The 24582-nt window shown below is 39.6% G+C and overlaps 2 protein-coding genes across 3 annotated transcripts in view; one reads left to right on the top strand and one right to left on the bottom strand.

The window, feature by feature from the left end:
- Positions 1–285: 285 nt before the first annotated feature.
- LOC144477242 (WAP four-disulfide core domain protein 2) lies at positions 286–1755 on the top strand. Its single transcript, XM_078194810.1, has 4 exons — positions 286–517; positions 767–882; positions 956–1131; positions 1309–1755. The coding sequence occupies exons 2-4, from the start codon at positions 818–820 to the stop codon at positions 1593–1595; spliced, it is 528 nt and encodes a 175-aa protein (XP_078050936.1). The 5' UTR covers positions 286–517; positions 767–817; the 3' UTR covers positions 1596–1755.
- Positions 1756–3186: 1431 nt separating this feature from the next.
- The window catches only part of Orct (Organic cation transporter), a 28303-nt gene continuing 6907 nt past the window's right edge, over positions 3187–24582 (bottom strand). The window contains exons 1-10 of one of the 2 annotated variants that reach the window (XM_078194808.1): positions 14450–14940; positions 7843–8551; positions 6654–6945; positions 6007–6265; positions 5395–5563; positions 5091–5321; positions 4598–4812; positions 4333–4514; positions 3893–4029; positions 3187–3813 (exon numbers count right to left, since the gene is read on the bottom strand). In XM_078194808.1, coding sequence (XP_078050934.1) covers positions 3696–3813; positions 3893–4029; positions 4333–4514; positions 4598–4812; positions 5091–5321; positions 5395–5563; positions 6007–6265; positions 6654–6945; positions 7843–7985 — 1746 coding nt within the window. In that variant the 5' untranslated portion in view covers positions 7986–8551; positions 14450–14940 and the 3' untranslated portion in view covers positions 3187–3695. Of the gene's footprint in view, positions 3814–3892; positions 4030–4332; positions 4515–4597; positions 4813–5090; positions 5322–5394; positions 5564–6006; positions 6266–6653; positions 6946–7842; positions 8552–14449; positions 14941–24582 lie in introns of those variants that run through there. The other variant, XM_078194809.1, reaches the window with a different exon arrangement.

The following is a 24582-nucleotide window of genomic DNA, read 5'->3' as shown; positions in this document are numbered from 1 at the left end:
GGTAACAACGCGTCATAAAGAACAGCTCGTGCGTGAATGTCGTCAGAAGAATTCAGCGTATTCATCGTATATATCGTGCTTTTTACGAAGTCGTGTAAAACCCAATTGCTCGCTAATTGCGAGTGAAAAATCTGGGCAATTTATTTCGCCTAGAAAAAGAGTGGATAACAAAATACGAGCAGAGCTAGAAATAAAAAGGATGCGGTTTAACCGGCCGGAAACCGTCGAGACTGCAACCGCCCCGCGCGCGTTCCTTTTTCCCCGAGGCTCTCAGGAACCGCGAGGAACTTCCTTCCGCTCCATTTAGATTTCTCGTTAGCTGAATTCGTCGCGTTGATTGCCCGTTGCGGTCCAGCATCCGAAGTGGGATCGACGTCTCCGGTTTTATCATCGACAGGCTCACGCGCGGATTCGTGGTAAAGTGGGGATCGATCCTATATAGAAGGGAAATTCGTCTCCGCGCCGGCAAAAGTGCAAAAGACACGGCGACCTGTTGGCGAACGTGCGTCGTTCTCGTGTACGGTGATCATTTATTGTCCAACCCCTTGGCGTACAATTTCCAGTTTAGGACACTTTCGATTGTAGTGATTTCTTTGAGGAAAAAGAAGATTACTGTTTCTAGTGTGCCTATAATTATTTAAGTGATTAAGTTTTGCAGTGTTGAAAAATTGATTCTTTAAATTTTGCAAAAGAATAGCTACCATAAAGTTAATATTCTTTGATAGAAAATGATATATGAAAATTAACGAAAGCCTTTCGCTTTCAGTTCCATCGAAAGTGCCATCGTTTCGCGTGGGATCATCAGAACGGCCTAAGAATGAAGTTATTGCTGGTTACTTTAGCGATAACACTAACCGTGACCGGCACGTACGGTCAAGCGAGGTAAATTCTATCGTCGACACTTTCAACTTTATCGTAGGGTTCGTTTCTTTTTTTAACAATACGACAATCGCAGATACGAACCTTTCGCCGAGAAATCAGGATCCTGTCCGCCAGCTCTGCCAGTTCAAATCTGCAGCCAATCCTGCTATTCCGATGCCCATTGTTTAGGAATCGGCAAGTGCTGTCCGACTAATTGCGGAGGAACTGTCTGTTCGAAGCCTGTGACCATGCGACAAAAAAATCCACAAGGTGAGACAGACCTTTCCCAAAAAAGAAAAAAAAAGTAGACATCTTAGCAGTGATTTTACAAATTATTAATTAGTCTTTTAATTACTGGAACTGTTCAAATGGATTAATAAAAGGCTGCAGTTTATATTTGACACTGTTGGGTGATATGATGGATTACGTGGCATTTTTTGATAATAGAGAAGGCAGGGTCCTGTCCAGCAGTGCCGACAGGACGATGGGTATGCTCGCCGACTTGCAGCGTCGACAGCGATTGCAGGGGAACGCTGAAATGCTGTAGAAATCGTTGTGGTGCTCTAGCATGCCAGAAACCGGATGTCGAGGCGGTCGAATCCGGTGGGTTTCCGGTTGCCTCATTCCCGGAAAATCCGAACATCTTTAGGAATCCAAACGAGGGCAATAGGAACCCTTACGAAATCACCGGAAACACAAACTACTACCCCTTTTACAATAATAACCCTTTATAATGATCAACTAGAATAGATATAGACTTTGTTAATTAAACATTGGGAATTTTGTTCGTTTGTGCCTTCGAAAGTGCCATATTTTAATGCTATATTTTTATAACAATGAGATCTGTAATTTCAAGCGTCATCTTCACTTTTTAATAAATATTATTATAAACCACAGGCTTAGTAAATGTACTTTCATGATTGATAAACCTAAAAACAGACCTCTAACGAAGGACTGATAATTATTTCTTGAATATTCGAGTTAAAAATAATAAATTATAAACGATTATCCATGGTGTTCGCCTATTGAACGAAAGAATCGTGCCGCTATTCCCATAAGAAATCATATAAAATCCGGCACGAATCATCTGCGTAAAATATCGAAACAGCGCCTCTTGTGGTGAAATTTAGAAGCTCGTTCATGCATTTATTTAGCGCCAATTAGTGCAGCGGCAAAACGCTCAAACTGTTAGCCAAAATCGACCGTCGGTAATTTGTCTAGTAGTTTGAGCGTTTTGCCGCAGCACTAATTGGCGCTGTACGAACTCCTGAATTGAGCTTCAGTTTTTCTCCGCAAGGAGCGCCACTGTTTGGCTAGCAGTTTCAGCGTTTTGCCGCTATACTAATTGGCGCTGTACGGACCCCTGAACTGAGCTTCCATTTATCGCCACAAGCGGCGCTATTGTCGTGTCCAATAATGTACAGATTGAAGAGTTCAATATTAATAATGGCAGAATTAAAGTATAAAACAACAAATCGAAGGAAGAATCTGTTAGTATATTATTATTATATTATGCCTTAATATAACTGAACCAAATGTATTGTTAACAATTTCTAAAATTTCAGATTAGCCTTTAAATTCCATCTATCCGAACGACCCGCAAACTTTCAATTTGAACAGAAGGGATGAAAATGGAGCCAGAATGACATGGAGTACAATTAATTAACTATAAACGATGGAGATCGAGGGGATGTTTGTGTTTAATCGTCCGTAGTTCGTACAACTAATACCATAATATTAATGCGTTTCTGGAAACAGTTAACTAAACTTTTTAAGTGGGGCAACAGGTTCGTTTTATATCTTATCGTTTAATGATAATGTGATATTTTTTATTGTAACACTTTCCATAATTATCTGCTAAAATTTGTTTTCTTAAGATATAAGGAATGAGAAGTTATCCATAGAAGTATTATCCCTAATATGGATATAAGTATATTAACTTTTGTTAGCAAAATATTGCAATCTATACATAATAACCTACCTGATTTCTAGGACATATAAGAGCAAGCATTGGTGCAGTTTGTAAGTGCGTGCTTTAACTGCATGAGGTCAGCACCAAGTCACTTATTTTCTGACAGTATATATGTATATATCACCATTTATTTTAAAAAATGTATATAATTACTATTCTGCTATCAAGTAGACTATCCTTGACTCACACATTGCAGGTACTAAAAAAAAACGTGAAAAGTCGCTAATAACTACTTAATGTCAGCAAAACTCTGCTATTATACTAGCAATTATTCATGAATGAATTTTTTAATTTTAAATAGCACGTACGATAAGGATAAGAAGGTTGTCTTTTAATAATACAACACAGAACAGTAAAATGTCAAAGTCTTTGTATTTTTTATCCGCATTAGTCGCACGGAAATATTCGTTATCCGCCCGAACGTTCCGGCAAGCTTTTACAAGTTTACATTTCAAGGGCACTTACCACATAAACAACATTCGGAAATTAGAGTAAATGATATGTTTCTTGGCAGATTTGTTTTTCTTTTCGTGTGCTATCAATTACATATATTGTATGTACGTACAAACAGAAGGTAAACGCTACCTTCTCACTTTCAATCGTTTGATGCTGAAACTTTCAATGAGGATATCAGTAGTCCCTTGATTCGTATGTTCCTGTGTTTCGTTCTCGGTCAGAGACAGCCTATGTTTGATCGATCATGCAGCTTTGTGAGGTCGAATGAGATTCGTTGGTGAAATTTTACAGTGGACACGCCAAGATTCGTTATGCGCGAGACACGTGTACGCGGAAGGCTGTCTAGAACAGGCGGAATTCAAATACATGTTTTGAGCATAACCGATGTTCGCCTTGGAGATCACTGTCATCCGTTCTGCTTCTCGTGAACACCGTTTTCTTGCGGTTTCAGTGGTTTTATCACGTCCACTTCGTTCAGCTGCTCTATGTCTAGATGCTTCTTCTTCTCCTTTTTCGAAGGTTTCCTAAAACGACACATTCGTAGTGATAAAAAGCGAAACGACAATATACGTAAAAAATAAAAGTAATTACTTCTTTACGTACTTTCCAAACAATTCGCCATCCTGTATGGTTTCTGGAAGTTTCTTGTTCAGTGTTTCCGGAAGAAGCAATGACATAACGCCGCCGGTTAATACGCACGATCCAAAAATAACGAATGGAAGAGGCATCCAAATTTCAGACTGTAAAAGATCGATAACTCAAAGAATTTGTACACGTTCTAACTATAGTTATTGTGCAACAAAATTTCAATTTTTTTAGGCCACTTAATTACCGATAGATGATTCGTACAGATTTTTTGAATATCGTATGATCTACATAAAAATGATCGTTATAAATCTTCATGAATTCGTGTTTAGCACGCAATTATCCATAAAAATCATCTACTGGAACGTAAGATATACGTTGGACAGTGTAATTAATGCAATGGACCATGTCCAACGAGCGGCTCTATCTTCGCGGCACGAAAGCATAGAATTATTTACCAGGTGAATGACATATGGAGCAATTACACCGCCGATTCGAGCGAAAGTTGAACAGGCTCCGAGACCGACGTTTCGAATGACCGTGGGAAACTGTTCGGCAGTAAAAACATAAATAGCACCGTAGGAGGACGTGATAGTGAGTTTTCCGATCATGGCGAGACACACGATAAGCCATTGGTTATCTGAAATAGAAAGTATCATCAGAAACAGGATTGGAATGATATTAAAGTGAATGAATGTACAAGACTCTTCCTGTTCAACTAACCAGCAGGTACAAACAAGATTGCGAGTAGCGCCACTCCAGATATTAACATGCAGCCGCACAAGATAATCTTCCTGCCCCAACGATTCAGGGTGAAAATTAGAAACGTGTACGCAGGTATTTCCACTAACCCAGAAATGAGGAAATTAAGATAGTCGTTGTCACCGAGGTTGGTCACGTGCCAGGAGAGCCCGTAGTAGGTACCGCTATTTACAAGCCTGGAAATCGATTCCAGAGAATACGAATTAACAGTCGTCGATAGCCTGGATACTTTGCGAAATGAATTGAAGTTGATAACCTGTTCTGAGACAAACCTTGCGCTTTTGCTGTTTGTCTACGCATGACTAATACATTAACTGATGTCTTTCTTTAACAATGCGAAAAATGAATCGTTTAATCATAGCAAAAGATCAACTGGTAAAGGTCCTGTGCTGAACTTTGCAGATCATTGATCACAATTGTAAAAGGTCTCAGAGAAATTCCAAAGAAACATTACCAATTGAAAAACAGTAAAATGCTCTTCCGCCTCAAATTTGGATATCGGAAAAGATCAAACAGCGACGGTTTCTTGTAATCCGGAGCGCTGTCTTCATAGCTGTTGAGGAGTGTGTCCAGCGACTCGGTTGGCATTTCTACGCCGTTTTCTAAAGAGGCTCGTTGAAGTAGATCTTTTGCTTCCTGCACACGACCTTTGGTTAACAGCCAACGCGCAGATTCAGGGATGAACCTGCGAAATCATTATGATTAGCAAGGATCATGGTTTAGCATAGGAACCTAAGAAAAAAATATATTATTCTCACCACCAATAAAGAAGGAATGCGATACTTGGCACGGTGATTGCGACTTGTAGCATTCTCCAGTCGGTTATAAAGTATGCAAATCCAGCGGTGAGTATGTATCCAGTCGTGAAGAATAGTTGACAACCAACTCCGGCTACCAAACGCTTCCTCGGACCCACCATTTCCAGGGCTAAAAGGCAACATTATCTGGAGATTATAGTGTCGTCGTGGTATCGAAATGATATTTAACAGAACTACTACTTTCATATCAGAACATTGCACGAGTAATGCCGCTTCCAAAATCAATGTCGTGTTTGAATGAATTAGAATCAACTGCTGCAAACTTAAAATTCTTCAACACTGGAACGGCAGAACTTGGATTCATTTTGCACTCAGTTTGAGTCCACATGCTTCATTAAGATCTACAAAAGAAACTAATACGCCTAGAAGGAGCATTTTAAAAAATATGTTGAGTAGAAAAAATACAAATATATGGAGAATATAATTATTAAACTTAAAAAGTTATAGTTTTTTCAGAATGGTCCGCCGTTCGAGTGTTATTAGAATGCACAACTGTAATAAAATGGGAAACGACGCACTGCATGAAACGACTTATTTCGTGTAACTATTTACCAATGACATAGGCGACTAGAAAGACCCCACTGGTAGTCGAGCCGACTATTAACCTGAAGATAACGTAGGATATAAACTCGGGTGCAACCGCGACTAGTATACCGCCGACCAGCTGTATGACTAAAGACAGGAAGAAAATTGGTCTACGCCCATATTTATCGGACAAACCACCGAAAATCATCGAGCCAAGCATGACTCCTACCATGAACAAAGAATCCCCCGTAGCTTTCAACCATGCCCTGTCGCAAACTAAGTTCCACTGAAAAGAAGCAACACAAACAGTTACATTACATCTGAATATTTCAATTGCTTATATCGCATAGCTACACTAGTGCTTCTTCCAAAGGATGCCAAAGAGTATATTGATGCATTCGCTACTTTCTATAATTACAATCAAAATCTTCATATCTATGATTGAGTTCAAGCTTTCGACTGATGTCAACGAAATGAAATTAATTTGTCGTTTTACTAACTTATCAGTACTTCTAGCATTGGGAGAGGATGCCAATGAAGAATTTTGAGACTACCGATTACATACATATCTCTTAAAGCACTATTGTGGCACAATGAAAGTCAATTAGATCTTGGTTGACGAATTAGTAACGAGTTAGGTACACGTGAAATGATGGTCTAAAACTAGTGTATACCTCGGAAGTGGTGGTACTTTTATATTTGCTTCTGTCATACACGAATCCCTCGCATTTCTTGAGGCCTTGAGTGTTGAGACCATTCGGGGAGAAGGGTTTCTGAATCGGGGCGTCGTTCGTCGACGTGTCGACGTACCTGTCGATTGTAGTTTCATTAAAAAAGCTAGGAACGTCGCGTCTGTAACACTGCGACCATTCTTCCAGGTCGTAGTCCCATGGGTAGCTCGCGTTTATCACACTTCGGGGTAAAAAATACGTCGCGTTCTCCACGTTCTCATGCGGCAGCAAGCATCTGAAAGATAATTGTTTCTTTTTCAATCCAGTTCAATATTCAAGCTATATCATGTCTCTTTAATTTATACAATGTCAATTTTAAAAAGTTTCTGAGCAATAACTTTGCTACCAAAGATAAAAATTCATTAGATGTCCTAGAAAAATATGACAAATGTTGGTAACGCGATCAATGTATCTTATTTGATTGCAAAGCACTAAATTTTATCTTTGAACCAGAATTATGTACGGAATATCAAATCGAAACTCGTCTAGAGCTCGGACCTTGGGAACGCGAAACAAAAAATTCAGACTCGTAAAAATGTTAATACTGATAATTAGCATGTTTCGGTGTGCAAAATATTTTCTTTCCGACCCGCACAGTGATTCACTTCGTCCAGATGGGTCCTATTACTGACACACGCTTCGAATTCTTGAAACAAGAGCCATCGATTGTTTTCACCCACTAATTGAATTGCTCACTCCATACTGGATCGATTATATCTATATAGTCTTTTTTGAGTATTCTGTGTGAAAAAGTCCCCCGAAATTTTTGGACACTCTTCGATGCTTTTAGATCATCGTCCAGCGAATATAATTGCTATATGTTCTTTTAACTCATTCGTACAAAGTGAAACTTAAGCGAAAATATATCAGAAAAGTCTGACGCAAACTGTAACCTAAAACAATATGAGCAACCATCATAAAAAGAAGTCTTTTTTTAATTGAATGTGATACATATTTTATAATTATAATTGTAGATCAACTTCCATGTCTAAAATCTATCAGAACTCCTGTAATAATTTTGACTTGTGTTTTTCCAGCCTATCTTTGGTTGCGGCTTGTGCAAGAGGGAAGAATAAGAAAATGTTCAAAAATAGCCGACTCTGTTTCGAAATGCCTAAGAAGCGGCAGCTACCTGGTGCTCATCTTCGCGCTGAGGAAGACGCCGGCGATCTTGTGAAACGCGCAGGATATCGCCGGTAGACAGAGCAGAAGGTAGATTCTGCGCTGGTACCGGCCAAACTCGCCCATCCGCAGGATAACATCGTCATACGCCATTTTTCCTTGATGCCGCGGATCCTTCTCCGTTTACGTCTTCTGGTCCCCGTGGTCCGCTCGCTTGGGGATACGTCGATCGAGTGGTTCCTCTCGCTCGATGTGCCCGTCACGATGGCGATAATTATCTCGCGCCGCGGGCAGATCCTCGGAGCTATCCTGTCCTCGCGAATCAGACGAATCAACCCTGGCGAGCGTCGAATTCGAAGAATCCGATGGCTCCTCACTTCGATAAAAATACTCTCTCTCTCCGCGTCGAAATTCTCCGATCCTTCGGATGCAACGGGTTACTCTTCCGCGGTGATTTCTGTGTGCTTAGGAGGATGAGATTCTTCGGTTTATGTCATGTTTGACGGAATGGTAAGCGTTCAGTCTACTCTCTTCGAAGCCGCGCTACCGGAAACGCAGTTCTCACGGATCAACTCATTCGAGGCTCGGCGTTCCGGGATGCAGCTCCCTCGGGGAAAGGGGGATCGTGGAGAAATTCTTTGTGCTGATTGTGGGCCTCAGGTGCGATGGTCGGTGCTGCCGGCTCGGATTCTGGTGTTGACGGATTTCTCGCTATCACCCTGAAATTCAGAAAATGGGTTTTAATTTTGAGCTCAGGATTTTTGGGATCTTGCGTCTGCCACTTCAAATAAGGATTCGAAAATGTTACGATTGTACACTCCAAATTAAGCTTCCTATAGATCATATTCACCTACCAAATCAAATATACAAGATTCAAAAATTATGAAATTGTTAAGGTCGATTTGAAAGAAATCATATTGCCAGTAGCTAAGATATGGACCATGGATCTTTTTATGAAAAGATGTTCGATAGTCACACGTATCTGCAGGACAGTGCTAATTGCCTCAAGGATAACACATGTGTGTAAATTTAATTTTTAATGCATGTAGTTTTCCTTGATTTTATTCCACCCATTTTATTTGGACGGTACAAAGTACAACAAATGGAAGTTTATTTTTCGAATGATTTTCTGAAGCTAATTCGACAATTAGATAGATCAATAAGACGGTACCATTGTGTTATACGATGAAAATAGTTAGTACCACTGAACAAATTATTAAACATTTATGAACTGTAAATTATAGGTTTACAAACGTTATAAAATCATCGCCGATAATTGATGTGCTAAGAAACGCTAGCATTTCGATGGTAAAATGTTGCTCCGTTGAAGGAATTTATGCTGCCGGTGAGAGCATTAATGATTGTCAAATAAGTGTAAAAGGAACCTGGAATGAAATTCTGGTATGAAGTTATCTTTTTCCTTGTCGATGATCGCAGATACCATGTATAGATTTCATTATACGGAGATACCTCGTGTATTACGCACCGTGACACGCGTTGCGACATTGCGTGTGTTATCGAATCGTTAATAATGTAAATGAACTTGGCGCACACATGGCCACTTTTACCCGCTTCAGCGAAACCGAATCGCGTCGTATATGGAAGAGGCTCCGTGCGGAACGTTCTCCATTCGTGTTTCAACAAACGGAACAAGGAAAAGGTGCAGTCTCGATTGCAGCGGTTTACAACGTTATGAGTCGGGTGGAAAAAAAATCGTACATTCTCAAACTATTTCTGTGCTATAACACGATCTGGTGACTCGGTAAAAAATCTAAAATATCTGTGTTTGCAATGCGTGTGAACGTCAAGAATGGAGCAAAACATCTCGAAATTATAAAATACGTTGTCTGAACGCATACGTATTTTTAGTGCCCAAATTGGTTTAATAGCTACGCTGGTTAGTGGTTAAAACCGCCGTTTGAACTTTGCACTACACATACGTATTTTGTTTCTTCATTCGAGTCCTACTTTACTTTCATTTTACCTTCGTTTCTTTTTATTCTTTGTCGTTCGTATGCTTTTACTGGACGCGGTGTATTGGGTTCACTATTTTTATTACTATTGTTCAAGTAAACTGAAGATCTTTGTGTCCTTTTTACTGTTTTTACGAGTTAGTTTTTAATTCAGGAACCAGTGCAGGTAAATCAATTAAATTAAACAGTTATTTCGAGTTCAAGAAAATGTAAGTTTACAGCTCAGCGATATGAAAAACTGATATTATATAATTAAGTTATAAATTGTAGCTGAGTATATGAATGATATAAATACATTTACCGTATAAACGGTACTAATTTCGACAGCGAATCGAAAGCTCGCATCTCAGCTTTGAATTAATGAATAGAAGAGATAGAAACGAAGAGAGCTGGAAAAGTCATTTCCGGGACAAACAGAGTCCATCGTTCTGCTGGTATTACACAAGTTCGCTTGTATTTCCTGAAGAAAGTACCCGTGGTTTTACGGGTCGAGAAACGACGGGCAACGATCTATCAATTCTCTGACATCGTTACTCACAACCAAGTCAACGTTCACAAACGTTTTTAATCGTAGCCTTGAGACTAAACACTTTCGATTTCAATGCTTCACCTTCAAAAAATCCAGCTTCCTTCGTCTTCGATATTAATAAAAGGTTCCTACGAGATTGGTCTTTTTTTCAGAACGTAACTGCATTTTTAGAATCCATAGGCTTAACTATTTATGTTAATAAATTGCCAAATAATTTGTATTACAATTTTATTAATATCGAGCCTAAAACAAGATCAATCTGTATTATTTTATAACAGTGTCAAGATTGGATTCATTTATACTTATGATAAATATTATTTATAAATGTATTAAACTACAGATAATTATCCAAAAATTTCTCACAGGAAGATCTTTCTAGTATCAAATTTTTAAAATTTTATAAGGGAAAAAACTTGGCTTCGTAAATTTAAGTATCAATGGAATAAAATGTTAAATACCTCGAATCATAATTTTGCTACAGAAGGAAACTTCAATTGTACGTTGTCGAGCAATACAGAATATTTGTAATTACGAGTAGAGCTCCCTTAGGTCCATCCACTGTCTCTGCGCGAGCAATGTTATTTACCGGTGATAGAATTAATTAAGTTTCTTCTGACAGACGTGGTCTGTGGATGCGAACGTGTACCATTTGCCGTAATACGTTACCAAAATTAGTTAACAAGCTTTTCTCAAACGATTCAAGGCTGCCACCGCTGTGTCAATAACCCACGTGGCTCGAGGCTCGCGAAGACTTTACGAAATTCGTTTCTCCTCCGTAGACATTTTCATAATCCATGGCCATCGGAATTCCTCGAGTTTTATCTAGTGGATCTTATACAGCAATCTTGGCAAATGTGTATGTACAAGATGTTCCGAACAAATAGCCGAAAAAATTCTTCATATATTTGGCGAAATCAAAGAACAATTCTGTTGCAAGAAAACGTCATCGAATGAGTGCGATATGACAATATTTTTTAATTCTATGCATTATCATTTCTGTTATCAATTTTCATGCATAAAATTCGCAAAATATCTTCTCGAACCATTTTAATAAATTAAAAATAATACATCGACATTTAAACATTGTTTAAATGCTTCTACTATTTCAAATTCTAACTACTCAATCCTGACATAAATGCATAAAATTCACAGTCTATTTAACAGTATTATAAAGCAATATTTATCAATCGTGTTTCAATTTGCATGTCAAATACGTTCCACTCTGTTTGCATTTTCTAAGCATACTTTCAAGTGATAAAGAAGTTGATACATTACATTAATACAATTTAATTTATTGGATTAGCAATGATATTATAGTCTCCTATATAAACAGAGCATTCAGAAAGCTTCGTGTATCGCGGACAAATAAAAATTAAAATTCCAATTCAAACCTATCGTACGGTATCGAATATTTTTAAAATTAAACATAGAACGTCACGTGTGCTTAAAAATCCCGGGACACCATATGTGCACAATCGTAATAACGCGCTATAATTTTCTGTGCGGTCCACCCTGCGAACGCGCAGCTATAGTGATTTTTGCCGGGTGAACCATAAGCCAGCCGAGACACGACCGGCAGGAATTATTTTATATGGCCGGTGTATTTAATTGGTGCATAATGGTGTATCAGTTGCGGCAGACAGAGTAGGGGGAGATCCGTAATCCGAAGAGCTTATGTCGCGTAGCGATGTTGTAAATACTCATAAATGCCACGTGGTATTGCTCGGTAGGTGCGTGCAACGCAATAAATAAATCGCGATCCGATGCGACCGCAAGTAAACGTGTTCTCTATCGAGGGACCTGCGTTGTAAATCTCTGTTGACTGCTTAGCAAGACAATTCACGGGAACATGATTCGAACACATACGAGTAGCTCGGCAACGCAACGCGAGCCGTCGAGGCTCTCCAAGCGGAGGCTTAAAGATAATCAATGTATGGGTACATAATGAACGCTCGAGTGATCCCCGCCGCTTGAGACCGCGCGTTTACGACTACGCTGTCAAGAATCAAAATCGACGGGGAATGTGTTAACGATGCTCTAATGATCATTACCTACGGTGTATTGGTCAATGTATCATTCGGATCACTCTCCTTTGTTCTGTTTATTTAGTTATCGGTTTATCGCAATCCCTTGTGTGATGCAGAGTCTATCAACCCTTCACGTTCGGAGAACTTTCTCAGATCGATTACCAATAACTGGAACGCATTCTTGCAGTAAATAGATAATTTATAAAATATAAACAAATAAAATATAAACTGATAGAACACTGAAAATATTTGCTGCATTTATTACACTCGAACAGCTATTTTAACAAAAATATAACTGAGTATGACTGGGATCATTTAACACTTTATTTAGCGCTTTTTATCTATATTTTCTTCATAGGACTTGTTCTAGTCACGTTACCTTTTTTATAGACCTTAATGAAACATGTGAGAAGAGAAATTAATTGTCAGAACCTAGATAGTTAACACTTGGGCCTTGGGTCCATTTGGACGTCGAGTATAAATATTACTTGACTACCTAGTTTCAGAAAATTAATGTACATTTTCACAGGTTTCATTAAGGTTATAAAAAAGATTAACATGTTTAGAAGTAGTACTTTCAAAAATATATTAAAAAGATTAATAAATAAAATTATACCCGATATTAAACATATTTTTGTCAAGAAGATAGATAAGATTGCATTGATGCAGATTATAGAAAATAAATATTTTCAGTCTTGGAAGTCCCATAATTATTAACAGTTTTCTTCCCCTCATAAAAAAGGTTCAAGTGCAAAGGGTTGAGCAATAAATTCTTTTAACATTTTCATTGGTTTAAATTTCACCTATCCAATTTTATTACAGATGCATAAAATCTGTAATTTAATTATAATCGAAATCATACGATATTTCAGTAATTTCAAAAATTTAAGAAAATTAGTAGAAGAAAACGTAAGAAAATAGACATTTGCGTGACCGTACGAATTAGAACTTATTACAATTATAGTTTGTAATAATAATTACATTCCGTAACCGTCTTTATCGCAAGCGAAGTATTCACGAGTGAACGTACCACTTGCGAGCAACATCACGTGTTGCCACTTTACTGCGATTCCATCAACACATAGTGAATACATGTGTCTTTAATACTGTTATAATGGGTGAGAAAGCTTTTTAGCAGGAAATGAAGAAATACATCATACATGGCGAACACGAAACAATTAAAGTTAGCTAGGAGTGTTGAACGAACTCTAAACTCTGGAATAAAAATCTTGAAAGCTACCAAAATCAGATTATCATAAAAAAATAAAAACTTAGATAATCGTAGAAGGCTACAGATCACATCGTAAAATTCTTTAAATTGAATTTAACACTTTGCACTTGAATGTGCCCAATTAAGGAACATAGCAAATCTACTGCTAATTTTGATAGTTTCGATATTAACATTGAATGTACCAAACCAATAAAAATGACTGATTTTCTGTGTATCTGTTCTGTTCTTTTACAATTCATGCTACTATAAAAATCTATCTATGACAAACTTTTAGATCAACTTCTCCGTTCAAACATAGATACGAAGATTAAATAAATCCAATCTTGTTATTGACATAAAACAATACACATTGGTCGTATATAGAACTCGGTAATGCCAGCATACGTACGAAAATAGTAATGTTGAATTTATGATATTTTTAACATTAATATTACATTATACGAATCCAATATAAAATCATATAATATGAATACTATATAAAATCATTAAAATAGTATAACAAGTAGATATTTCTTCTATTACATTTCTCTATTTTAGCCGATATTAAAAGGGCTAAATTCTGTGCAACCTTACATAAAATTCTATTCGAATAAAATAATCATTTCAAACGATATCATTTTATATATCATTTAACGCGTTTCTTTCCAATTCGCCGATAATTCTTACTTATAGAGAAAATGACCTTGCTGTTACATGATTTGAGAAATTGCTCCGAGTGCAAAGAGGTGCAGAACGACTGAAATCGGTTCCAAAAATTCGAAGGTACTGCATCTGACACCCGAGAAGGGAGAACGGTTATCAATACCGGGAAGAAACGTTCTATTTCGAAAATACTCATGCGCCCGCGCGAGTCTCACCCTCGGTGCTCCGAAAGCGGTCCGACCTATGGGTGAACTTGGTCACAAGGTCACGGGTAACTTCACGGGGGCCAAAGGGCCGGAAGGATCGCGCAGTCACTGGACTCGTGAACGTCACGTGCTTCCACTCCGGTTGACGAATAAATTGACCTAAAGCTGTCTGGGTTGAACGACTTCCCCTACACGAGCAAGACAATCAGGATGCTCCTCGGAGGAAAGAGTCTCTCCCTGGAATAGCGGCGAAGCTCCCTGCCGATTGTCACACTTGTCAATGAGTCTCACTGCTGGCGGATAGAAACACGAGGCGAGGCAACCCGCACGAAGGACCGATCACGACTGCCGGCACCCGTTCTGCGCTGTGCCCGGCGTTATACCGCACCAGAAGCAGAAAGTTAGTATATGTATGTGACCGGCCAACGGCGACGACGACGAAGGCGATGGCAGTGGCAGTGGCGCCGCAGCCACCACCATCGTCGAACCCCTGCCGCCGGTTGTTCCTTCACCACCCCTCGCTTTCCCCTTGTTTCCTCATCCCCCACCGTGCTAACAGGCGTCTGCTGCTATGGTCATTTGTCCGGGAGCCGGGGGCTTTTAGGTAAATCCCGAGCCATTGATCGTTCCTCGTCCCTCGACCACTTGTCCGCGGGTTTTTCAAATTTTCGCCCGACGCCGGGCCCTTTTCTCGTTAACCCAGCGATGCCAGGCCTCGTTTCTATTCCCCTCTGCGGCACTCTGCAACGTGTTTTGTCCAATGAAAAAATGTCAGAAAATCAAACAGTACAGTCTATTTGAAAATATTTATATCAAAACGTAGTTTGAAAATGCACTTTAAATTTTAAAATTGCGACCTCTAATTGCAATAATGTGTTTGTGAAATAATCTCAATTCGCCCTAATTTTTACATTACATTAATTGGTGGATATTAACATTATAGTAGAAGGGAAGATGTTGCGATCAAGGAACTATTTTAGAACCATAGAAAACGAATTTTTGAAACATTTTGGAGATTTTCGAGCAATAAGTATGATTGCGAAAGCTCCGTAAAAATTCAGGAATTCCTTTTACTAGTTGCTTGAAGAGTCTAACCGATTTCGGTAGGGACAGTCACCTAATTGGCTAAATTACTTTCCGTGTGTTCTTGTCGCTCGTTATAATGTACAAGCGTACAAGTAAAAACTTCAAAAAGATAATGAATATTTATCTACGAATTATGTACAAATTACGAAATTATTACCAGCACTTAAGCATGCAAGTAAGTGCAAGCACAAAATGAAGAGAAATTCATTATGTCTCCTGAGAAATTATTATTATAACTATCTACCACTCAATAATGAAAAAATTAAAAGAAAAGAAAAACTCCAACCTACTCAACTTACTTAAGCGAGTATAAAACTGCACTTGGCTTCAAACACAATTTTTTGTTGCAGAAAAGTTCGCAGTCTAATTACAACTGTGAATAAAATAGTTTCACCAAAGGGTTGAGATTTCGTAAACAGTAATTACGACAGAAATGTCGTCTAAAATAAATGATCATGTAGATGGATAGTCGGCGTTTACAGAGTGAAATGTTCATGACGCGATGTCGTTGGCCCCTGGTTTTCCGTCACGGTCATCAGCATCGTCGCGACTCCCACCATCGTTCTCCTACCCTCGGCTAACCACGGTCATCCTAAACGGGTGCCTCGAATACCGGCGAGGCTCAACCGTGGCCAAAGATTCTACCTTTGCCCCGTTCCTCTCCGTCTCCCTCGTCGTCCCGCGTTTCTTCCCTTCGGTGTCCGGTAAACCTGTTGCTCCCTGACGAATCGACCGATTCTGCAGGCGCCGGATTCGCCTGACCGTGGGTCCGACGAACGGGGTGAATCGGTCATCAATCCTCAGAAGAAGTCATCAACCACAGCTCTTAGCATGGTGCTACCATCTTAAAAATATTTATCCTTTTGCAACTGTAAATCGGGTTTCGCTTGATAACGGCAAATATTACAAAACTCTGATTCTTTTAAATTGTATAATGTACTTTGTATTAATTATTCTTATTCAATTATTAGTTTGTAAATTTGCGAAATAAGCGTTCTACATTGCAATAATAAAATAGTAGATACGATGATAGCAATTTTCGCTGAGTCGATAAGAGACTCCGTAAAATATCTATTTGAAAACTTGCTCTAATAATGTAAAACTTTTTCATTTATTCTTAATGCAAGAGTCTTCGATATTTGCAGAATTATAAAGCAAGAAACCGGTCGTTTCGACCATGATAGGTGTCGTGTTAGAACGAATTTAGAATCGAGTCAACGTACGGCGACGTTCGTTAAGACTGAAAAGCATCGGTTCAATTAAAATTGACCCAGCCCGGCCATCAGACGGTTATGTTTATATTAATAGACTCTTCATTCACCGATGGGAATAAGCGTATGGACAGGCTTCATGAACGCGCCACTAAATATAGTATCGCCGTTTCTGCGGAAAAAGTCCCGAGGAATCTCATCGGAGAGCAATGCGCCAGGCGCCAGCAATAATCCAGTCTCGCAAGGATCGCTGGGAAAATTACAGGAGCGATTAATTGTGCACGCTGATAGGGTCCGTTTCAACGGATTATCCTAACGGGTCTAATAATAACGGAGTCTAACGATAACGATCGACCGACGGTCATGGAAACGACGCCGAAAGGGCAGGAAGACTAAATACGTGAGACGATCGGCGCTAATCGATGTCGGGATCGTTTGAAATGCGGCGCCAATCTTATTATACTGCCTTTAGACGACTTTCCAAGTTTATTGATTTTTCCGTACTTAAAAACCGTAGCGTTTACAATCTTAAATCTTCGTTACTTAATAACAGAACTTTAGTGCTAATTACCTCATGAAATTTCTCTTTTCTGCGGTACGCGTTACTGATTTTACATCCCTTCGTATGCTCAGGTTTCACCAAATCAGATTCATACTTTTGCAGATCATTGTTTTGCAAATCAATTTTCATTGAAAATCAACAGTGCTGAAAATCAATCGCACACAGCACACTTTGGACAGTGCATAGCTCAATTTCGATGAAACAAAAAATTAAAAGCTGCTATTTGAAACGCAAAATCCTCAATATTCTAAATTGCGGAAAGCCCTTCGTTGAAATACAAAAAATATTCCATGAAAATCCGAAAAGCGTCCGAATTAACAGGTGAGCAACATGAAACGAGCGACACACGTTCGAGATTTGCGATACAGCGTGCCAACGAAAGGGATATTTTAAATCTCGCTGTGATCGTTAATAATCCTTTTTCGAAGGATTAATTCGCGCACGGCCCGTGCAACAATGACAGGATAAATAATGACCGGTTGCGGCCGCGGCATGCCGTGGCTGTATCCTCCTGTCGCGTGCTCAAACTGGGTCTTAAGGTTGTTTCGGAAGGTTTAGGACCGCCGGAGAATGCGGTCCGGGGCCCTGGTACCCTTCTGCGTTCGCCCGTGAACGATCTACGGGGCTTTACGAATATTTATATGCACTCTTTGTTAGCGAACCACGATCGGGATCATCGTTCGCTCGCATTTCTGCGGATCCGTGGACGCGGCCGCGCGAGTGAAAGCCGAGAGAACTAGGTTCCATTCGGGCCTACGGCAATTAATCTTATTGTCTGAATAATTCTGTACGATCCCGGTCGTCGTTAGAAGGGTGTCCCATGATTAATTGCGACGTACCCGCGATGGCAACTTAAAAGAAAGCGAACAGGCGAGCGCAACCGGGTAAAAACAACGACAAGTGGTCCGCGCGTATTATATCGCAGCGCTCTCGGATGGTAATTTGTGGGAAAGGAAATTAGGCGCAATTTTATTTTCTAGGCTAGCAGCTATACTTTGTCCTTGGCGACCTGTATGCGGCGCTTTTTTATCGAAACATATATCGCTTGCATATACGATTAAGCAAGTTAAGATAATATTCGTCGATATCATTGCTAGACTTTTATGTAAAATAGAGATTGTCTTAATTAATTTCAGAATATAGAAGCTACATGAACTAAAAGAGGTCAATTGGAAATTTTCTCCTTCCTTTAAAAATCACGTTACAAGTAATACTTCAATTCTTGTAATTATTCTACTTTCTCGAATTGCAAATACACATTTTTGTTATAAGTGAATTTTCTTGTATTTTCAAGCTTGCGTGCAGCATAAATGCACGAAGACTCATAATTTATCGACAAGCAAATTCTATTCGCACTTAGAAATAGTAGATAAGCCTGAATCTTCTAAACGTAAACTATATTATGCTTCATGAGTAAAAACAACACGAAAGAGTTTATTCTTTCAACGCTATTGAAAATATTTTTGATACCAAGCCCAGTGCACTCTGAACATGTCCGACATGTGTTGCTTGGTAAGATTAGAAGAACGAATTTGTTAATTTTTGTTGCAAAGAATTTCTAGGTAACTTCTTTCATCGTCTTCGTCTGATTTCTCAAATTGAACGTATCGATTACTGTTAAATTGTAAAAATAGAACAGGATCGATACGACGAAAGCATAAACAATTTTATTCGCCACTTCGAAATGAAAGACAGTAGCGAGATCGGACGGACTCGATAAAAGCTTAACCCAGTGCTAGAAAATCGACAGGGTTGATCGATGATACGAAGAGGAGTCCGATCCACGGAGGACACAGGATCCCGCGGAAAACAAATAAATCGATCGCGAAAGTGGAGGAGACTGTAAATTATTCATGCGTGGAAAAACAAGGAGGACGAGGAGATCTTGTAAATTACAATTCTCGGCTCATCCAACGATACTCTTCTCCCCTCTCGGCCCTCCCGTACCCCTCCCTCCGCCGCGTCTCTGAAGGACGAGTACAAAGGAGGTCGAAGAGATGTAATTTCCAACAGGTTCGTTCGAGGAAAAACATTAACGGGCACGAACGAAACGCGTTCGATACCATGTACCTAAGTACCTACCGTATTAAGTACTATAATGCTTTTCCCCGGGGACGACCGGGCAGACGTCTGATATTCGAAAGAACCGGATAATTGCACATGGAGCGACCATAACCGGACGATAGCTGGCCCAATTCATTCGGTATCATTCGACGGCCTTGAAATATTTCCATCTTGACCGTGATCTTTCATGATCTATCGGTTCGGTAGAGAACTCGTTTCGATGGACATAGCTGCACGGATTTTCTATGCGTTCTATATATAAAATTGAGTTCATTGCGCTTGTGAGACCATTGTCCACAGCAATTAACTCTACTAACATAATGATAATAATACTAATGATGATAATAATAGAAAGCATCGGTTCACAATATGGTGGCAACAGATGTCCACTCTTGCAACCACGTCTTAGCATTTGCAATGGTGCGGACAGTTACTGCGATCATCGATGCATCTCGGCTCTCGTTTTTTCGTCGAAAACGAGCCCGCGGAACTCGAAATTCCAAGGGAACTGCAGTCGGATCGCATGCTGGAATGTTGCAATCTCCTCGTACTTTTTCTGCTGCTGCTCTTTCAGCTTCTGTATCTTCTCCCATCTCCGTTCTTCAGCTCCTCGCCGAATCGTTCAACCCTACGGCGGCGCGGAGTAGCGTGTCGCTCACTTCTCCTGTTGCGATCATTGGTTCAGCCGGCAACTGTTTATATTAGAGCTGACAAAGCAATCCGTGTGTCGCGAATTGCGCTCTTCGATCATTCCGCGGTGTTACATCACAAGGAAAACGGACAGGTGGCGGGTGTAATTTACGCTCTGCGTTTCAAAACAGGCTTTAATGCGTTCGTTGCAAAGTAGTAAACACCGTCCATTTATACTCTGCTTTTTTCCATTAAACAATTTATGGACTGTTAACCAGCTCTTGGAATCTTGTTTTAAAATCTATCTTGATTCAGAGTCTATCGTGATACGGAATCTATCGTGATTTAGAATCCACTGTGACTCAGGATCTAGATATAGAAGAAAATTGATTGTCTGAGGTAGGAGAACGTACACGTTCGCATAATATAGCAGTTATCTTCGACGGAGTTACAAACAATTTGAGTTTATGCATTACTAAAATTGTAGAATATAAGATTTCCGTATTTAGCGTAAACAAATCATGAAAATGAATACGATAGAATCATCGAAAAGAAATCATTAAAACAAATTAGACAGATTGGGCTGGCTTCATAAAAATTATAAGATTCAGAAAATAAATTTTTAAAGAATTAGGAAATGTGACACGCAGCGATCTAATTTTCCGAGGAATACTTTCCTAAGCGGAACACAGTTCGATCGGTTTCCATACACCTCCAGCAACGCTGATGTTGCGACACGTGTGTTCTCCTAATCGTAATAGAGTTGTATTGTTGATACTTGTTAAACTTAGGCCGATTTCTTCATTCAGGGTCAATCTCGTCAATTCTAAGCGGAGGGTTAATGGACACAACAGTGGGTTGGGCGACGGAGATTCTTCTCGTACCACCCCTCGCCCCTTATGCCTTCGACAATTATCACCTATTCCATCCCCCTTCCATCACCGCGGATCTCTCCGCGGATGCCTATACGGTTCTACCATTATAAGCGTCTAGTGTGAGACGAAGTCGGACCACGGGTATCCGTGAAAGAAATAATCAGCTTTACGCTTATCTATAAATAGCGCGCGCGCACACGTTCGCATGCGCTCAGTTCGCGGTGAGCCGTGAAAGGGAGACGCCGACATGTGCATACAGGTGCATTTGCCAGCGAGCGCAAATTGATTCGAAAATCATGATGCTCGCGGTGCCGACCGGTTCCGCGCATTGATTGCCCCGCAAATCGTAACTTTATCGTTTCTACCGCGATCCTCGCGATACTACGCGCTTCTTTCCCTCGTTTCTCCCCGGTTTTTTCTTGCTTCCTTTTCTTTACCTTTATCGCAGCACTGGCGTAATTAAAGTACGCGTACGAGTTTCGTTTTCTCGGGGATCGGAGCATCCTCGCGCGGAGGATCCGTCATGCGGGGTTGTGATATTTTTTTAATTTTTAGGCTGACCGCACGATGCCACGTGGAGTCCTTAATACTGTATTCGTTTCGGAGGATAATTACGTTTCATCTGGCTTGATTTGTAAAGAAAACTATTATTTTATGAGAAAATTATTTACTGCGTAGTCTACGCCATATAAGGTTTTCTTAATGTTTTTTCCTGGCGAACAATTGGAAAACGCCGCGACGACAGTCTGAAAATTAAAGGATTTAATCTAATATTCCAAATTGGAAACTGTTTCGAGGAAAGTATAATCGTAATGTGGTAAATAAATTGTATGACATTCATGCTTGAACTTATAAATGAACTGCGGATATCAATTTCATTTCTTTTACGTGCACGTTCTCTTACATTTTAAATATCCGCGCATAAATCTACTTACCAACGTAAGCATAACGGGTGAGTTTCAAGCATGTCGGAACGATTGCGAAAACTGTTTTCTCTTTCACAAGGATAGTACTTGAAAGAAAATGTTAGGCGAGGAAATAGTTTTCGCAACTATTTTGCTCCTGCTTCGCGTTTAATTAGAACCGCAACTATTCCTCGTCTATAAATGTCCTCGAGTCTCCGAACGAATTCCTGAAACGTCTTTGCCCGAGCGTCGAATCGCGGCGAGCGTGATACAAAAATAGTCCGCGGACATGCAACCGCGTCCTAAAGCAATTTCATTTCAAGTTCACTACTTGTTGCAACTGAATTGACCGCGCCGGCGTCAGCAGGAGGTCCATTGGTGTCAAAGATTACAACGATCGATAGAATAGACTACCTCAATGGGAGTTTGACGACGTTTATTCTAGGTGGACGGTGGCTGGGTCTGGCTTAGCCCGCTTTACGGTTACCTAATGAATGTTCGTATAATTGATAACCAACGCGAAGTATTTAAAAATTAAACTTATCATAAACATTTATAAAAATTGATATTTTTCATTTGTAGCTGCTTCGAAAAAAATGCATAGTGTTCTGTTGTAAAATGTATAGTGTTTTAATCGAAACAAAATGTTAAGCTACAATCCATGTACACGGATCTATGTATATACACTGCGGCGATAATATTTTACGCGATAGATGGAATGGAATTTTAAGCGATGTAGGAAGATACGCCGATATAAATCGTTACAACGAACAGATAGTGAATGAAAATGATTTCAACTGATAATAGCTGTCCACGTGAGCACAATTGATACTTGAATGATAAAAGCCAATCGAGGAAGGCATCGAAAGCGATTCTAGTGTTCACAGAAGATTAATCAACACCAAGTGTCCGTCATTCTACCATCGTAAGATCAACCGATGATTTCCCCGCGCAAGTTCCAATCGGACGGTAAACGATTAGCGGGCATAGCATCGCCGACAACATCGTAGAAAACGGTAACGAATATTAAACCAATAAGACGCCAATTGGTGATTTAACCGATTACCAGTCGAGCTGATTGAGATTCAATAGCCAGACGAACGGCGTATCGGGATCTTAATTGACGCTAATCGAACACGCATTGGTGTACTCTTCTATTTATTGTTTGCACGCAATCACGAGCAGAAGGGTGGCATGAAAGTTTGCGTAGCTGTAATTGGATGAGAAGATTCTGGGGTGTGGCTAGAGCATGAAGAAACGGTGGTGGTGGTGAATATGTCATGTGATATTTTCATTTAATTTATACGAAGTGATGGTGCTTGAATGATCTTAATTTAGCGTAAACGGTATTAATAGATTTTGATAAACACGCGTAAACATACATATTCTTTAAGTTGTCGGCTGCGATCATTCAACCCTTAATCTTTCAGTTGCTCGTGATTCTTTTGTTCATCTTTTTGCTACAACTTTCTTTAGCTGTATCATGGTATTATTTGTAACCATACTTTCATTATAGTACTCTAGTAATAGTATTATATTATAGTATTCTAGAATTTATTTTATTTTAAATATTCTAATATTTTAGAATTTGAAAAAGTCAATGATGTTATCAGAACACACAAAATTGCTGTGCTAATCTTCGGTGTTAATCTTCCTCGACTTATCTCTTCAGGTTCCCCACAGTATCCCCTTTCAGACTTCCACTGTATCTTCTTTCACTCAGCCACTTTACTTCACTTGACTATACTATGCATATTATCTTCTTTTATGCTCAGTTTTCTCTTTGACCCTCTCGTGTAATCTGTTACTTAATTCTATTCATCTTCTAGATCTTTGCTCGAATTCTATTTACTCTGCCCTTTCTTTATCCTTCATCATCTTCATTAATCGAATAATTTGCTTTGAAGATCGCTCTTCTTTGTATTTATAAGATTACGAAACGATATCGATATAAATATTCCCACGGTTCTTTTAATTTCAACTTTTCTCCTTTTTTTCCAAAGTATTCTTTTCTATATTGTAATCTTTTTCAAATTACCTGCGTTTATCGTTCTCCTCGGCGCCCATCCTCGTGCTCTGCGACTGCCCTTCCGATTGGTCGCAGACTCGAAGCTTTTTTTTCTTCCATAAAAATTCCAACGCTCACCCCTCCCTCAACCCTCTTGCTCTGTCGTGCGTACAAAGTCATGACTTGCATGGGCGCCGATAGAATTTTATTCGGGTTGGGGGAGGAGACATTTTTTGCGAACGCTTCCACGACGAATTCCGACATGCAATTCGATTCGAGGGAATCGACAAGTTCGATCAGATACCACCCCTAAAACTGACATTCTAAACTGCAAACAACATTCTCAATAAATCAAAAGGTTTGCATAAATAATTTGCACCAAAAGAACTGCTACGGAAATTCAAAGGCGAGCTGATCATTTCTGGAGCTCCAGAGTCCTCGACGTCTGAATCAAGAACTTTCTAATCGCAAGCAGGGATGGACGGCATCCCTTAAACCCAATTTAGCAGCTTCAGCGTTCCCGAGCTAATGACTATTCCGGAGTCGAGGAGGTGCCATTAACGATGCTGATAGGGCAGTAGCGCGAAAAAATGTAGCTCGATCATGACTTAGTTGATTTCGACAGGATTCCACCCTCTGCGAAAAATAGAACCGTGGGCGCACAATGCTGCCTTTTAATAAAAACTTGTTCACAATTTATAACTGTTATGAAAATGGGTATGTTCTCAAGGTTTGTAAATTTTAATGTGTTTGCAAAAATGCAAAATTCAATATGGAAAATTAGAAACTACACTGGCAAAA

Source organism: Augochlora pura, chromosome 11 (assembly GCF_028453695.1).
Source record: "Augochlora pura isolate Apur16 chromosome 11, APUR_v2.2.1, whole genome shotgun sequence".
Taxonomy (NCBI): Eukaryota; Metazoa; Arthropoda; class Insecta; order Hymenoptera; family Halictidae; genus Augochlora; species Augochlora pura.
This window is presented reverse-complemented; position numbering and strand designations above follow the sequence as displayed.